Source organism: Pollachius pollachius (assembly GCF_949987615.1).
Source record: "Pollachius pollachius genome assembly, chromosome: 6".
Classification (NCBI taxonomy): domain Eukaryota; kingdom Metazoa; phylum Chordata; class Actinopteri; order Gadiformes; family Gadidae; genus Pollachius; species Pollachius pollachius.
The window spans coordinates 15,164,394-15,182,930 of NC_136939.1; the positions used below are offsets into that span (position 1 = coordinate 15,164,394).

At 42.8% G+C, this 18,537-nt stretch overlaps 1 protein-coding gene across 1 annotated transcript; it reads right to left on the minus strand.

The window, feature by feature from the left end:
• Positions 1–455: 455 nt before the first annotated feature.
• On the minus strand, positions 456–18,090 carry hephl1b (hephaestin-like 1b). Its single transcript, XM_079738905.1, has 19 exons — positions 17,807–18,090; positions 15,958–16,202; positions 14,181–14,393; positions 13,602–13,799; positions 13,104–13,358; positions 12,405–12,573; positions 11,428–11,558; positions 10,959–11,075; positions 10,439–10,644; positions 10,166–10,319; positions 9,684–9,896; positions 8,373–8,583; positions 8,003–8,133; positions 7,552–7,686; positions 6,862–6,968; positions 6,217–6,454; positions 5,628–5,767; positions 1,982–2,135; positions 456–1,599 (listed from the first exon to the last, which is right to left on the minus strand). The coding sequence occupies exons 1-19, from the start codon at positions 17,974–17,976 to the stop codon at positions 1,472–1,474; spliced, it is 3,315 nt and encodes a 1,104-aa protein (XP_079595031.1). The 5' UTR covers positions 17,977–18,090; the 3' UTR covers positions 456–1,471.
• Between the last annotated feature and the right edge of the window lie 447 nt (positions 18,091–18,537).

Below are 18,537 nucleotides of genomic sequence, written 5' to 3' on the forward strand. Positions count from 1 at the left end.
TGTAACAGGATAGTATGGTAGGCTGGTCAGCCAACGACGGGTAAGATCCTAGGTGAACCGCGGGGACAAGCTGCGGCAGTCACAGTCACGATTACTCAGCCTTGGTCAGGAGAGATGACATGATAGTGGTTTCCAAGTGAAAAATATGTGCTTCTATGATGTGCTAATATCTTGTATACATTTCTGTACGTATTAAACTGTAAAGCTTTATTAAACCTATTTTCCACCTCACTTAACAGAACAACAGAACAATCTCTGCAGGAAATGCATTTTCTAGTTATATGTGATAATTGTCAAATGTCTGCAATGTCTTTTACCTCACAGGGGCCAGTTCTACAATACAAGAGATAAGAGCTGAACTAAACTACATCATTCCTCCAAAGCCCAGTGTTCCGAAATCAACATTCAACTGAACGAGCACTTAGATATTTAACCTTTTATTTATAGGACATATAAGGACACAATATCCACCAATCTCTTATTGTACTCCCATTTGCAACCTGAAAACACTGCCTTCAACTGCGAATACATTCCTTGCGAAGCAGAATTTCTACTTGAAAACAATCTTTTTTTTTATAAATAAATGTATTGTACTGTGTATAAAAAAACAGTGCTTCCGTATTTAATCACTCACTCTAATTCAAATATGCAATACGTTATGAAGAGGCATTATAGAACCATACAATATATAATAACAATGATTATAACATGCACAAACAAATTACTAACCATTCACATCTTAAAATGAACATATTTCTAAAGAAGAAAACAGGAGTGATGTTGCTAACCGCATGTAACAATGCCACCGGGTGGTGGTGTTGGATGTTGGTTTATTGTATGGCTTTCAGATAATTATACATGGCCTGTTGCACCATGCTCCCATGCAGGAGATCTCACTGAGTGTGTCTGGTGATGTCTGGTTTAACCTGTACCCACTGATTGCTTAAAGTGCAACAGGTGTTCAGCCTCACCCAGCTCCAGAGTCCAATCAGTCTGACTCGGGTCAGGAAAGGCTGCTTAAACCAGACGCCGTCCCTCTTTCCATTTTTCTGTGGCCGTCCCTCTTGTTTTTCCCTGCCTTGGGTCTTGCCCCCTGCTGTAGGGGGAACTTCCAAAATGTTCACAACTGTCCCGTTTTAGCTTCCCATTTGTTTTGCAAATTTTGTTTCGCAGACACTTTTTTTAAAATCTATTTATTTTAATTTCTCTTCAAATCAGTCTCAGTTTTTTCGTTACATATAGGCCTACAATGTATTTGTACAACTTGACCTAGATTTACTCCAAGCATCCACTAGATGGCGACAAATATCATTCGAATGCTACGAAACTTAAACAATAATAAAGGTTATCTTATCGATTACTTAATCGGGTACGAACTCGATGCCATACATGTTTTCTCTGTATTCTAAAAGTGTATTGCACATTTTTGATTCACTAGCTCTTTGTCAGATCATGGGCCCAGCACACAGTGTTAAAGAGTTTGTGTCCAGGTCGGAATCCATCGCATTAGAAGACAGAGCGAAACTACAACACCAGAGCCGTTGGTTTGCACCGCCGCCGATTCCTTAGGCCCTAAGCCATCTGTAGGCCTTAAGACATCTGCATGGGAGACATGTTGGAAACAGACATCTGGGAATCGTGTACTATACTTTTGTAACATATTGTGTTATTTTCTAAAAATATTTGTACATTTTTTAAAATATGAAACTTTGAACTGTTAAAATTTAGAATTTAATTCAATGGGCCATTACTGCAAATTTGGCCAGACTTCAAGTCATTAACACTTCACAACTTGGTTAATTAATAACATTGTCTCATTGATTTCAATTGAGCCCTTGTGACGTCAACGCGCTCTTTATCAAGCTAGCAATAAGAAAAAAGACAAACATAAAACTCACACCACGCACATAAACACAGATGTATGCGCACACATACACACACACACATACACACAGACACACACACACGCACACACACACACCTTGTATTGTGTAGGTGGTCTCCATGCCCATGCGGATGTGCTCGGCCAGATGGCAGTGGAGCAGCCAGGTGCCGGGGTTGTCCACCACCATCTCCACCGTCTGAAAGGTCCCGGGGATGAGGTCCAACACGTCAGCGCGGTGTGTACCGTCCGTCTGCAGCCACACACACACACACACACACACACACACACACACACACACACACACACACACACACACACACACAGTAAGAAAAAGAGGAAGGTAGTAAGAATGAGAACACTAACCACGACAGCTAATCTCAGATTTCCTTTGGTTCCACCAGTAACTCAGTGATAACTACTGCTGCTGTACTAGTTATTCATGTTAACACTACAGTTATCGCTACTTACTAACTACCACATCAATAACTTCCGCAGTAAGTATTAACAGAGCCACAAAATCCTGTTCTTTCAAACAAATGAAAACAAATACAAAATATAAATAAACAAGCCTACAATATGTAAAGTAACGAAAAGTCCAAATGTTCAATGTGTAAAGATCAAAATGCTGCAACCTGTATGAACCTTATTGGAGAAAGATGTCACTTACCTGATCACTCACTTTTATTGTTAACATTTAAAGTTGGAGTTCAAATAACAGAAGAAAATGAATCAGTTTCACAATCAAGAAAGAGATGCAGAACTTTTCCTGAAAACTTTTTGTCCTCTGACATGTGTCGCTTTGCATTATTAGAGTTAATAAAACAACTTGAATCCTGTCAAAGTACACAAAATAGTGTTGATCAGTGGTACAATGAGTTCTGTGATATGATGATTTTAGAAATGGATAAATGTCAACCCAAACAATTAAATAAATACAAATGTAAGCAGTTAGCAAGATGCTCTAAACCTTTCTGGAATTCTGAGCTCCAAAAACTGTGGAATGAACGGAAAATAGCTGAAAAGAACTTTCTTCGATGTAATGATCCAGTGAGGAAACAACTAAGAGAAAATTACAGGCAAGCACAGTTTACATTTGATAAAAAATTAAGGTTCTACAAAAGCGAGTTTAGTAGAGGGCAGTCCTTGAGATTAGATTATTTACAAACCAATAATCCAAAACTATTTTCGAGGGAAATTAATAAATTAGGCCCAAAGACAATACAGAAAATACCTATGGAGGTTGTCATAAGTAATGATGTCCTGGAATGCAGGAAAGATTTTGTGATTAAAAAGTGGGAGACCGATTTTGCTGATTTATTTTCAGGAAGTAATATTCCACCTATTTTTGAAGATGCTTTTCTTGAAGATGCATGTAAATCAAAGGTCAATTTAGAGAGAAATATAGGCGGAGAGAACTATTCACCAAATTTATTTTTGAATTGTGATATTACCTTGGAAGAAGTGAAAGCTGCTATAAATAAGTCTAAGCTGAAAAAAGCAGTATGTGTGGAAGATATCCCAAATGAAGTGTTAAAGTCACCTCCTCTTTTAAACATGCTTTTCTGTTTGTTTAGGTTTTGTTTTAAACACAGTATTGTTCCTTCCGTGTGGTATAAGTCTATTATCAAACCTATCCCAAAGTCATCTAAGAATGACCCTAGGATACCACTTAATTACAGGGGAATCAGCCTTCTTAGCACAGTGTATAAACTGTAGAGTAGTATTTTGAATGCTAGGCTGACCGAGTATCTGGAAACAGAGGAATATTTAGTTGATGAACAGAATGGGTTCAGAAGGAATCGAGCCTGCATTGATCATATTCATACAATTTCAACAATTGTCAGGACAAGAATTGCAGAAAATAAATCTACTTTTGTATGTTTTGTGGATTTCCAAAAGGCTTTTGATTGGGTAAATAGAGATCTGCTTGCCTTAAAACTTTTAAAAGCAGGTGTGGATGGTAAATTCTATCAACTAAAGTCACTGTATATAGTTCCTCTGTTGCGTGTGTTCAGGTAAATGATTTTCAAACTAACTGGTTTAAAACCCCCTTTGGTGTTAAACAGGGTGATTTCCTGTCCCCTAGTTTGTTTTCTCTTTATATAAATGACCTGGCTTTTGAAATCAAGAATGCTAATTTAGGTATACATTTCAATGATTTAACTGTGGGTACTTTGTTGTACGCGGATGATATTGTTCTGCTGGCTGAATCCGACGATGATTTACAGAATATGTTATACTTAGTACAGACCTGGTGTTGCAGATGGAGGCTGTCCATAATTCGATAATTAATTCGATAATAAATAATAAAAATAAATTAAGAAAAAAGGTGTCCCAAGAAGTGAGAAAATCTTAACTTTTTCTGATATGCCATTAGAAAATACATCTGTTAATAAATATTTTTGGATTTCCACTCGATGAATTTATGAATTATGAAAATGGAATTAAACTCCTGGCTGATTGAGCTTTTAGGTTCCGTTGTTAACAAGTTAAAATATGTAAAGACCTTGGTTATTCTACTTACTCTCAATTGTATGATGCATGTGTTTCTCCCATTGTGAATTATGCTGCTTGGGTATGGGGATTTAAAGAAAGAAGGAGAAAGTGTGATATGATTAGACTGTGGAATCGTTTTATTAATATGTCAGATGACAGGATCAATAAGAAAGTTTTCCTTTGGAGTAAAGTACAGAACTCTCTATGGGCCACAGAGATTCATGCTGTCTTTGAAGAAGCCAAATTTCAGTATATCTATAGAAATAATTTATCATGCAGCATAAACAAAATTAGAAAAAAGTTACTTGTCGGGTTCAATGAAGAATGGTTAAATTATATAATGTTAAAACTGAAATTACGGAAAAGTCTCTGTTCCCTGAGGAACAGAGACTTTGTGAACTTTGTGATTTACGAGAAGTGGAGAATGAATCTCATTTTCTTTTATACTGTCCCTTCTATGATGAACTAAGAGTACCTTTTGTAAATGAACTGCTTGGTCAAAACCCTGAAATATTTTGGAGTAATGATGATGGCAGGATGGAATGTTTGTTTACCTTTAATGTTTATAAATTAGCCTCTTTTGTTACTAAAGCCTGGATGAAACGTCAGGATGGTTTATATCGCTTATGTTAGTATTGTTTAGCATCTACCTTTGGTTTTTGGTCTGTCTATGTTGTTTTATAATGGTGTCTTGTAAGCCCTTGTGGGCTGGGCATGCTAATGCATGACACAATAATAAAAATTCAAATTCAAATTCAAATTCATTGTAAGGCAATGGTTGGCAAGTAGTCTGGGATCGAGCAGTCCTGTGTTATAGCAGAATCTGTGTGGAGTCGGCACAGAGCCTGGACCGGACACCAACAACTGAAAGAAGCTATTGGGAAGTTACATTGTTGCATGTTTCAATACCAGTTCCTACAGAAAAGGAACTAATTCGTGCGAGCAGATAAGGCTTTCAGAAGGGGATTTTAACAAGTGTATTCAGTTCACACGCCAGGTCACACGGTGTTGATGACACACAGTGTTGAAATCTTTGGAGATACTTTTGAAAAGTTTACTTCTGCTGCCCGAATGTGAGTTTGTTAGCCAATTGCACAATTGCACAAATCCTCGCCTCTAGCAACATGAAGGAACTAAAGATATATGAAGTGAAACAAAGTGAAACACCCGGGTTAAACACCCGATGTGAGCCTGTTTGCTAATTTTGTGATTTTGAAGTCAGAGGCGGTGAAGAAGAGGAGCCTACCCGGTAGGTGAAGGTCTCAGCATGAAAGTGGACCGTGTGGATGTCCACATCGTCCCCCATGCCCAGGAGGTACCAGTCCACCGTCTGACCCTTCGTCATCTCCAGCCCACGCAGGTTCCCATACGTTAGGCCGTTTATAGCTGCCACACACACACACACACACAGACACACACACACACACACACACACACACACACACACACACACACACACACAGAGACAAACAAAAAAACCCACAGACATACACACGCACACATGCACGCACGCCCGCATAGAGACAAACAAAAACACACACACACACACACAGACACACACATGAGTATGCATAAAATGAGGAAGGGCAAATGTGCTCATGTCTGTCAGTTATTCATAATTGCATGTTTAGACAGTTGGGGAGAAAGCTTTCCGAGGCCTGTTATTACTGTTATTATATTACCCATCTTTACATGAGTATTCAATGCATGGCTGCGGGGAATCACTTGGTAACTCTTGTTTGTATTTTCAACAGGAATGGGCAAAATGCCATGTATATAAAAGGGCCAAATGGTTTCATCTCTTGTTGTGTTAAAAATATGTGTTGTGTACTTACTATACTTTTTATTGCTATTGGTAAAGTCTTCCCCCTCCTTAATGTTGGAGTCCGCAGCTAGGTTGAGGTAAGTTAAGATGTTGTCGTCCAAATACCACGACAGGTTCTCGTCAAACACCATGAAGAGAAGCGCGAACTCCTTCTCCACGTCCCTCCTCTTCCTCTCAGGCGCCGTACCCCTGTGCAGAGTCCCCTGCCTGCAGACCACCAGGGGTCCAAGAAGACCACTGTGCATATCCTACACATAGGAGGGAATAATCTACCTGTTACCGCGTTACCATCGACACTAACATGACCCGTTTATTCAAAAGGTCAATAATGTGTAAAAACAACGTTTTTATGAGTATTTGGTGAACCAGCTGTTTCTGGGTGGATTTTGTGAACCAGCTGTTTCTGGGTGGATTTGGTGAACCAGCTGTTTCTGGGGGGACCTGTCATGCTAATCCAGCCTTAGGGGCCGGCGCAGAATGAATGAACTTCCCTGGGACCCAGTAAAGGGGTTTAAAAGACAAATGACATCAGATAATGATTTGGTTATCAATGTGTATTGGCTGTGATTTCCCCAGGGCTATAATCGGGTTTAGCTGTTCACGGAAATGAAAGGTTACTACTGTGTTAACTGTTCAGCTGAGATGCAGTGGTTACCTTTACGAAATCCACAGGGGAGAAGTAGGCATAGGTGACGCAGTTAGGGTCTGAAGGCCCTGGACCTGAGCTCTCTGGGAAGTCCCACTCGAAGGTGGTGGTGAAGCCTGAAGGAAAAACCATTCAACATCATTATATCACATACATATTGAAAGGAAACATGAACAGCATGAAATATCAATCTATAATACTAATAACATTAATCATCACTGGGCCTATATAACCTAACGTTCTGCACCTGTATATAACATTAAGTCGAAAGACAGAACCACACCAATTCAATATATACCACAAATCCTACAAGCAGACCTATGCAATATCAATTTATAACATGAATTAACTGAAAGGGACATATAACCTAAACCCATCAAGCATAGAACAAATATACAAATATTATATATATATATATAGACACCGTAATGGCCTTTATGGATCTATTAGTAATTTTTTTCAAAGAATCGTTATCTACCTGGAATAAAAAAGAAAATGTTCTCCCAATATTGTATCTACAATATATATAATATGATTTAATATGAGTGCAAAAACAATTCAATGCAATCGATTTGGAAATGTAAAAGTTATCTTTTGAAAAAATCCTGAAAATCAGATCCCCCGTTTACAGGCCAGTCTTGGCCTCTGAAATATGCAGGGTCTATGTACGTACAGTAGATACGGTTCTTAAAGCCTCACCAGGTTGGACAGGGTTGGCTCCTGGGTAGCGAGAGGACCTCTGGATGCCTTGGGCGTGGATGGAGTAGGGCCGGCTTGCCTTGTTCTTAAACATGACCAGGACCTGCTCGCCCACCTCTGCTTTGACCAGAGGACCTGTGCAACGGATAGCTGTTAGTCAGACGCTGTCCCCCCTGTCCCTGTCCCTGTCTCTCTCCCTGATTCTCTTGCTCTCTATCTACTCTCCCTCCCTCTATTTCCCTCTTCTTGCTCAATCTTGGACTCTTTCGATGTCGGTTTTCTATTTCTTTCCCTCCCACTTTCTCTCCCTCTCTCATTCGATTTAAAACCGGAGGGAGCTTCATCTGGACAAAATCGTATATTCATCAAGCAATGTAAAAAAAGGTCTTGAACAACGGTCTTCCTGTCTATCCCTCTCCCTCCCCCTTCTATCTCTCTGTCCCTCTCTTACCCATGATTCCTAGGTGCTGCGGTTGTTGCCGCGGCGTGCTGAAGGTCTCGTCTGTGTACTCCCTGTAGACCACCTTCTTGAAGCGTGGCCCGATTCGATCTGGTGCTTTTCCCACATGCACATGGCTGGGGCTGGACGCACACACACACACACACACACACACACACACACACACACACACACACACACACACACACATTTGTAGACATTAGCGGGCCGCAAAGGGAGAAGAGCATAACATACAATTATGTTCCCGGCTAAACCAGGATGCCTGCTGCATAATTGTTGTTATGTTCCATGCATGTACACACAAACATATACACCATACACACATATACACACACACACACAAACACACACACTCACACACCTGTTCACCGGATGGTTCTCCAGCTCCCAGGTACTGTCGGGGAAGTAGTCCCACTCGGTCTCCTCGGCGCTGATGAAATACGGGATTACCCTGGTGGCTTTCTGAGGCGCTGCGGCAGTCACATTTCGTCCCGGGCATGGGCCCACCTGGTACTGATGCCTCATCCCGGCACTGTAGTGGGTGGTCACCCTGCAGTTCACCTCGAATATACCTGTATTTGTATTTGTATGAGGTTACAATTCTTTGTATAGTCCTCAATCACAGTGCCTCAAGGGCTTAACCGGCCCCACGTCATATGACACCCCAAACCCAAACCCTTCTAAAAGGGCTTCCAGGAAAGTCTCAAAGGAAAAACACAAGAGAAGACACCTGAGGAAGGAACAGGACTGCAATAAATGCCAAACGGGCATTTAGTATAAGACAAAGCAAAGCAAAAACAACGGTTGAGTAAGATAAAGTTACTAGAAAAAGATGTGCAATATGTCTAAAGATAGGATTTACATTCCACCACAACCACCGCCTGCAATCGATTATATTGTAGTCAATTATTATATTGTGGTTGATTATTATACTGTGCTAGGTTTTTATATTTCAGATTATGTGGGGGCATATATATAGTGTGATTGAGCCTGTTCGTGGATGGCTTGGCCTGTGGTTGGGATGGGAGTTGATTAATTGTAGTTGCTAAGGGGGGTTATGCAGTCCTACTATTTAAGAGCAGAACTGTCACAAACACCTTGGCTCAAAGGGTAAGGACGTAGGGAGAAAGACAGTAGTGTGCGGTGACCCTATATTTCAGTGGGGCAGAAATGACAGGCGTATGAACAGACCCACAATTCATATATTTTTTAAATATGTATATTTTGAGCTATTATAAAACCACTCACCATATCTGCATCTGATACAGAAAAACAGAGGGAGGAAGAGGCGTAACGCTTCACGGCACGGCAAAGTTGGCCGTCACAGGGGGGAGCAAGGAACGGGGGTTATGCTTTGTTTCCTGTTTCGTGACCGGCATATTTGAAGTATCCTACCAAAGCGTAACTCATTTTTGCGATTGGAGGAAGCCTTCAGAAGAAGAATAGTGCATATCTAGCCTCAACGTCTGCTGTTCAGACAGGATGTTTGGAGCTTTCACGGAATGTGCTCAAGTGCTTATGACTTGCTCACACATCCCCACCTGCAGCGACATGATTGGTCGAAAACAAAGACGAAGAAAAAAACAGCAAACGGCCCGGTTCACCAGGATTTCAGCTCTGATTTTTCATCTTAAACCTGACGTGAAACACAGGGTCGGAGCAGACACCTCACCCAGCGACTGCGGCTGCATGGTCAGGGTGGCGGTGGTGTGTGGGAACACGTTGGCCGTGTCCCGGGTGGTGCTCTGCCTCTGGAAGTTGTTGCCCTCGAAATGGACACCATGAATGTCCCCCTCGGTGCCCATGCCAAAGATGTACCACACCACTTGCTCCCCCTGACACAACTCCAGACCCCCAAGGTTCCCGTACACCAAGCCGTTGACCGCTGAAGTAGACAAGGGGGGGGGGGGGGGGAACACACTTATTATATAATACATGTTATTAGGTAGAGGCTTTGGAACACAATGATGTTGATACAGCGCCTCAAAACAATAGGAATAACACGTTCCACACCCAAATGTTCCACGCAAACTACACACCGATGCGCACATGCAACCACACACATACACTAACACACATACAAACACTTCTCTCTCTCTCTCACTAACAAACACATCACACACACACACACACACACACACATATACCAATTACCATGCATCCTATTGCTCTCTGTTATTGCCTCCTGTTCTTGTTCTGTCAATGGGCTTTGCAGAGTGGCGTACATTTCGGTATTTTTATCAATGTACCAGCTTTCGTTCTCATCCATGACGGAATAGAGGAGGAAAAACTCCTTGTCCACGTCTTTCTGTTGGGGAGACATTCAGATCCACGTCGTCAGTTGGATTGACTCCCTTGCATTAAGAGGGCCCTAGCAGAGTTGAGCTACACAGGACATGAGCTATGAGATCACACTTCAGCGTGTACCTGAACTCCACTGCTCCCCAGGGACCCTTGCTTGCAGACCAGCAGGGGTCCCACCAAGCCGGAGCTGGTGTCTTTGATAGGGTCGGTGCCCGAGTAGTACAGATAAGGGACACAGTCCGGGTCTGATGGAGACGGGCCTTCCAGCAGCTGCCAGACATAGACGAAGGTCTCCCCTGGTCCCACCTCGGCTCCAGCCCCGCCCAAACCTGTCACAAGGTTGTGAATAGTTCTGGAAGTTCTTCACTAAGGTTCAATGGTTCAAGACATGAAGGAGGGAACATCTCAAATAACAACTTTGTTTACTCTGATGATACAATGTAGTAGCAGTGTCAAATAAGTGACCATGAGGTCAGTCTCGAGAGAACATTTGAATGATACGTGTGTGCACGGGGTTTATTTCTCTGGTGTTTGAGCACCAGCACTTTCCCGGTACCGTTTTGGCTGGGATGGAAACCCATTCCCCATTCCACTCGTGCCCCTGAATAGCCTACTAAACCATGTTGTTTTAAGGTGTCCGTACCGTCAGAGTCAAGCTTGTCCACGTGGAGCCCATGAGGCTGGACACTGTAATTCCTGCTGGCCTTGTTCCTGAACGTCACACTGATGGTGTCCCCCAACTCCCCCCGCAGGACCGGACCTGGGGGGGAGCGGCGGAGGGTCAGAGATCAAGGAAGAGAGGGGAAGGAAGAGGAAGGGAGGAGGCAGAGAGAGAGCGCTTGAAGGAGTGAGAGAGAGTGAGAGAGGGAGGGAGAGAGAGAGGAGATGCAGAAAGAGGGAAATAGTCTGAATATAGAGACAGAAAGAGAGAGGCATTAATAGAAAGAGAGAGAGGAAGAGAATGCTCGAGAGACAGAAAGAGAGAGGGAGAGAAATAGAAAGAGGGAGGGGAGAAAGACAAGGAGAGAAGTAATAGAGAGAAAGAGGGAAGAGAAAAATAGAGATAAATACAAAAGGAAAGAGAAAGAGAAAGGGTCAATAACAAGCCTTACCCAGAATCCCCATGTGTTTGTCCGAGGGCTTCCTGCTGGTGAAGGTACTGTCAGTGTAGGCCCTGAACACCGCCTTCCAGTACCGCCCCCCGATCCGACCGGCAGTCCGGCCGAAGTAGAGCTCTGATGGACTGGGAGTGTGTGTGTGCATAGACGTGCGTGTGTGTGTATGTGCCAGAAATCACAATAGAACAAAATAGACGTTAGATAAGGGTCTTTTTCTTTTTTTTCATGATTTAAAGAACAAGGCTCTGCTTGTCTGGTCAGGGAGGAACAATAAGGCCTATAATCATATCGACGTCCCTCAGAAACATTGAGCGAGTCAGATGCTAAATGACCCATTTATGTTCCACAATGACACGTGAACAAAGCTCACAAGATGCACATTCTTAATGCTTTATCTCTAACGAAGCTAACATACCTTACCTTCTGTTCAGATTCCTATACTCTGCAATTATCTTGTTTGTGTATAGTGTACTATTTATAATGGCTGAGCCTTTGCTATAATGACCTGCTCCTGTTTTAACAAGCTTCAGTTTATATAAAAAAAAACATTAGATACGATGTAGGCTACACATGTCTAACATTTATAAACAGCCCTGCTGTGGCAGTTGTTTATCCTTTCCTCTGTTGAGAGGGGGCTTTTGGCGTGTCTGGGATTCCTAGCAGAAGGCTGGGCTGGTTTGGGTCGATAAATCACCAGGGTTACCTGGTGAAGTCTTTATAAACATTACTGCACTGCTGTTAACAAAATAATTTAAGGTGGACTGATTATCTGAGCATCACTTTATATCTCCCTTAATAGACTCCCTTAAAATGCAGTATTTTCTTCTTTTTTTTTTACTCAGACGAGGACCGGAAATCCGTTATGCCCAAAATGCTAACAACTGCATGCAACAAGCATCAGACACATGTAAGAAGGGAACTCCTCAGGCCTCTTAATGCCCTAAACGAAGGCTGAGAGAGGGTTGATTTACCTCTGGATGTTGGTAAGGTTTATCATGTTGATGTTATCTAATCCCGACGGACCATAGTCCCATGTGACCTCTTCTGCGGCCACAAAGTACTGTCTCACAACCCCGGTCGGCTGTGAGGAGTCCCCTGCATCTCCACACCCCTTCACCGTATAGGAGGTCTGCATCCCAGCTGTCAGGGGGATGCACACACACACACACACACACACACACACACACACACACACACACACACACACACACACACAGACACACGTACACACACACACAAACAGACATCGACATCCAAATACACACAGACACACACACAGACATCCAGATACACATACACATATCCACACACAAACACACGCCAAATCTTACATAAACTCTGCATGGTTTGTTTATGCAAGGTCGGAAACTGAGAGTTCATGAATCAGTAGATTTGCAAACTGCTCCTTGTCAGAGTATATGCATTATTTTGTGCAACCCTTTGCTTATATGGATAATTGGACTTTTGACAACCCCCTATTTTGACACATTCCTGGATCTAAAGAGCATGTTCTGACATGTCAGCGAAGTGACATCTTTCAGAAGGTCAGAACTCAACTACAGTCCAGGGGTAGCACAGGTTTAATAAGGGGGCTCTGAAACAGCACTGTGTCAGCACATTCGGTTATCCATCACGTATAAAGACAGAGGTGAAAGGTTAAGTGCCCCTACCCATGAGGTGGTCGTTAACCTGACAGCTCAGCGGCCATCTTCCCAGAGACAAGGGAACCATCTGTGCGGTGACGAACGTCGCGGCGAACAGGCTGAGGACGTCAGTGCGGTGACCACGCTCCAACACCGTGTTGCCATGGAAATAGGCGGAGTGGAGGTCCGCCTCGCTACCCATGCCAAACAGATGCCAGGAAACCGGCCGGTGCTGGCACAGCAGCATGTCGGGCATGTTGCCAAACATGTAGCCGTTAATAGCTGGGAAAAGATAAGAATAAGAACCCATTGACATTTGAGCTGTGTGAGAACAGAAAACACCGGGATTCTACTGGAGGTGGCTCCGACATCCAACTGCCGGTGGCTCCAACTTTTGAAAGTTTTTATTCTGCAATCGGAGGCTCATGCAACATCATGGGATAACGTTTGAAATGGTAATAGAATCGAATTTTAACATTTGTGTGGCATTGGTGATCAAAAACCACAGCAAAAAGGAAGTCCCACCATGCATCAGGTTGGACTCCTCAAAGTCTTCGTCCGACTGGTCCACTGTGTCTGGCTCCAAGCAGAAGGTCTTGATGTTGTACTCAAAGTACCAGCTGGAGGACTCATCCACCACGTTGAACATCAGAATGAAGCTTTGGTCGACATCGTTGCGGCCCAGCTCCATCGACTGTGACTCCACCTGCTCCTTCAGGACACCTGGGGCACAGGGCACATGACTCTATCGGAGCTCCTCCATTGGATAGGCTCGATCTGGACTGGGGCTTGTGTTACTTAAAAGATTATTCAAAATAAATCAAAATTGGTGTGTTTGCACCGACAAAGCGCAAGTTTCAACTAAACGATCGCCCAGAGTGTGTACAGGGTCAAACGAGTCAAGCTTTTCACACATTCCCTCCCAATGCAATCCCCCCCTGCAGTTGGTCAACAATACAACCTAAACGGGCCCCATCTGCAGCGACTACATTGTACCCTGTCGAAATCTCCCAGCCAAAGGCAGCTTGTCAGCACTTCGGCTCTCCTATTTGTAAAAAAAATACAATTGTGGGAATACCGGGGCCTTGAGTCTCATGATCTCACCTCGTTTGCAGGTGAGCAGGGCCCCGACCAGGCCCGAGGCGATGTCCTTTGGGGCGGCCACGTGGGAGTGGTACCCCCAGGTCAGGCAGTTGGCGTCGTTCTGCGTGGGGCCGAACTCGGGTCGCACCTCCCAGCGGTAGGTGTAGTCCCCGCCTGGGGGGACAGAGTCGTCCAGCTTCATCTGCCCCGAGGTCCGGTCTGGATACAGAGCTCCTGCTCCACAGCAAAACACACACAAGGAAGGTAGGAAGGATGGGAGGTTAATCCAACTGCTAATGGAACTTCAAGGGTCTTGTGCTCTGATTAAAATAGGTCAGGTTTTTTTGACATTGGACACGAATGGCAACTTGCAACACAAATCATGCAGATACATGATTAAATATTTGTAGATGTCTGAATTTTTTGGTCAACTGTATTTCTTATCAACCCTTTTAATGTTACGTCAGAGGTTTCGAAACATTGAGGGATTGTGCTGTAAAACATGTATACTTCTTGAACACATGGACACGTCCTGTTACTCTACTGAACTTTGAGTCCTTAACTGGTCACATGGCAGCGGAAATGATGCTATCAGTTGACCCATAGACATAGAGAAGCAGAGTGAGTCATCCTCTGTTGGTGAACGCAAAAGGCAAATGAATATGGTTTCGGTGCTTTTGAGTTGTACTTAATAAGGCATTTATTGTGATCTTGTGTATCTGGCAAAAACATAATTGCTGTTTTAATAATATGGAATAGGATATATACATGACATCAGTAAGACATTAGGAAGATAAGGACGAACGATTAATTAATAAAGCAAGTCATAAAACAAATGCATGGTTTCTGCTATCGTATTGTTGCTTTGATATTATCTGATGTGTGTATTTCTAACTGAATTGGGTTCTGTGAAGACCGAAACATCATCTTGAGGGCTCGAGTACAAAAAAAATCCTTCATTGGGAATGTTGTCACTTATGAATTTTTAGACCATTTCAAAACACAAAGCTACCCTGTGTTCAATGTTGCCAGTTACCTTGAAATAGTAATCTGATTACTGATTACTAGTTACTCCTTAAAATAGTAACTTAGTTACTTTACTGATTACTTGATTATAAAAGTAACTAAGTTAGATTACAAGTTACTTTATTAGTTACATTTAGCCCTGCCGCCTCAAAATAAAAAAACGGTTTTGCCAATACTAACTTTTTACCCCCCCCGTGTCAACAATTGCTTCCCCCCCGTCAACAATTGTTCTCCCCCCCTCCCCCCCCGGTCAACAACTGCTCTTCCACCCCGGTCAATAATTCTGCGCAGGGGGCTGGTAGGGGGAATTCGGGGGGGGCCATCAGTACCTCTTGTATACAGGGCCCAGAATTTGGTGCTACAACCCTGGGTGCACACACTGACACACGGCTTTCAACCGCTTCCGCCAACTTTTAATGCGTAGACAAAATATCACCGCGCGCTTTACGGGGCGATCACCGGACGCAGCTACACACACACACACACACACACACGCAGCACCGCGCGACTAATTCCGCCGCTAATAACAACTGGTGGGTTTTTCTGTGTGTGTGTGTGTGTGTGTGTGTGTGTTTAGTGTGTGTATGTGTGTCTATTCATGAGCATGTGTGTTTGTGTGTGTGTTTTCCATAGCGTTTGTGTGCGTGTGTCTTCACGAGTGCGTGTGTCAGTGCCTGTGCATGTCTTCATGAGCCTGTGTGTGTGTCCTCATGCGCCAGTGTGTGCACACGTGTGTCAAAATGCGTGTACGTGTGTTGTGTTGTAGTTGTACCCTCGTTTTCCTTGGTGTAGAACACTCCATGGGGGTGGATGGAGTAATTCCTGGAGGCCATGTTCCTGAGGTGGACCACAATGACTTCGTCCACCTCGGCCATGATCAGGGGCCCCAGATAGCCCAGCCACTCTGGCCTTTGGGACTGCAGGGTGTAGGAGGCGTCGGTGTACTGACGGAACACGGCCTTCTTATACACCCTGCCGATACGATTAGGCCCCCGCTCCAAGTATATCGATGAAACTCTGATGAGACACAGACATGGAGAAACACACAGATATTTGTGTTATGAACTGCTGTCAATTTATTTATAATAATTTATTATATTATATATTAATAACTATTTTGACACTAATAATAACAAACATTTTGTTTGTTAGGTGCCTTGTTTTTATAGAAATGGGGAATTGTTAGTCGAATCATTTACTGGACAATGTTTATGCAATTGATTCACTCAACAGGTTGAGTTTTACCTCAATCTGTAATAAGGGCAATACCATAGTTCAATGAAATCACATTATAAAAAGCATATGAAGAGATGCAGAGATATTGTTTTGTTTTTACTTGACCCGAGTCAGATCATATTATAATGAATCAGCCAAGAATGCAGTTTGATCAACGCGTTGTTCAAGGTGGCATATCTCGACTTCAGTCCAATGTTGATGCAATCCAGGCCATCCCCTTGCCTAGCTCAGTCACTTAAGTTTCTTCCTTCCTGGGCATGAAGGTCTATTACCTAAAGTCGATGCCTCAGTACTCACCTACACACCTATTTCCCCCACTTGAAAAAGTCCCCAAAACACCACTACAGTTCTGCTCTATATAAGTTTATACAATTATAGACTACTTGAACAATGAAGTTCACTTCAGTCATGGCTTGACCTCTGTGCAGATGAAATGATTACACTTGGAACACAATAAGCCTTGATGAAACGGAAACATGTTAGCACTGCAAACATAAAAGGAAGTAGGATGATCTTTTGATATGTGGACATCCTGATCTTTAAAATAAATTAACGGAGTCAAAACAAGAAGCACTCTATTGAGGGAACCCAAAGAGGACATAAATCGCTTGGAAGGGGCTAATGTTTGGACTGAAGAAGCAACAATCAAACCCTATCAACCAAGTGATCAACATAAAACTGGCTAGTATGGGCTGGTAACGTTAGCTCTTTCAAAGTAGACCTTCTATTTTCTGACATCCACACTAGGTAGTACAGCAGCTACTACATACAGCCTACGTCACTGATATACTCAATCTTTTCAAAAGTTACATCAGTTAAAATTGGCATGTTAAAATGGAAAATCCATAATCCAAAGTTCTTAACAAGCCAATTGGTTCTCAGATGCTTCACATGGGATGTTGCATATTATAGTCTACAGGTTTCTAGCCTTTACAATAAATATGTAGGCTACGATTCTATAATATATACATAATATATATATACACGCAATAAGAATAGGCATTGTTGACCAACACAGGAAGCAGGCAGCCCTTAAATCCGCACAGCGCCATCTAAAGGTGGATGCTGTGCGCGCAAACACGTTGTACATCAGGTGCTTGACAAATTGGACCCATCTCTACGAGAGCCACACAGGCATATTGTCTAGTTCGTGTGTAAAATTCTGTGAGAGTGGATATTTTTGACAAAATATGTATTTGATGATCGGGAAACATCCCTGTGGATATCATTTTACAAATCATAACTACAAATATTTGTGGATCGGGTTACACGCAATGTGAATTGTCTTTTTGTGGGTTACTTGCAAACAATTTATCCCAATATAAATAAAAGCCATACAAACCACCATGAATGCAAACGTGTTTATATTCTGAAATAAAACGTACTCATCATCCGCAATCTCTTTGCCGTTTATAAGGTTTCTCCCACTTGGCGCATAGTCCCAGAAATCCTCAATGATCCCGATGTAGTACACCCTCTCCCTTGGAGCACCTCTCGCACAGGGGGAAAGCAGCAACACCGAAACACAAACGAACAACTCCAATGTCCCTGTCATGTTAAAATGTTAAAAAATATTTCTTAATTATCAGATTATTTTGATTTAAGATCATAGATGCAGAGAGACGTCCGATACCGGCTATAACTTCCCCGAGCGAAGGCAAACCCAGCACATCGCAGGCCTGCAGCACTTCTGGACGTTTACACAGTCTCTCTATTGATAGAAAAGGAGGGCCCGCCCACGGCAGCGGCCGCTGCATTGATAGGCTGAGAGTCAAACTCTGTGTTTGTACCATGTCTATCAAACAGGCCAATGGCTCTATACTGCACGTTTTATATAAAGCTCTATATGCCAAATGGGTGGAAACAGACGGGCACTATCACCCTCACTCCCAGTTTGTATGATATGTTTGTTTTTTTAACTTTTGGATTATGGTTTGGATTGGATATTTCTTTTTAATGGGAATTGGTGTTTTTTAAGACAGGCTATAAGTTCTAAGCACAGTGAAGTGTTATTTTGACTGTTAGCCCAACAAGTTGGCTAATACAATCATTTTAAATGTGTGAAGTTCCAACTTGAGAACAGTGGCGGTTCTAGAACATTCTGTCTATGCCAGGC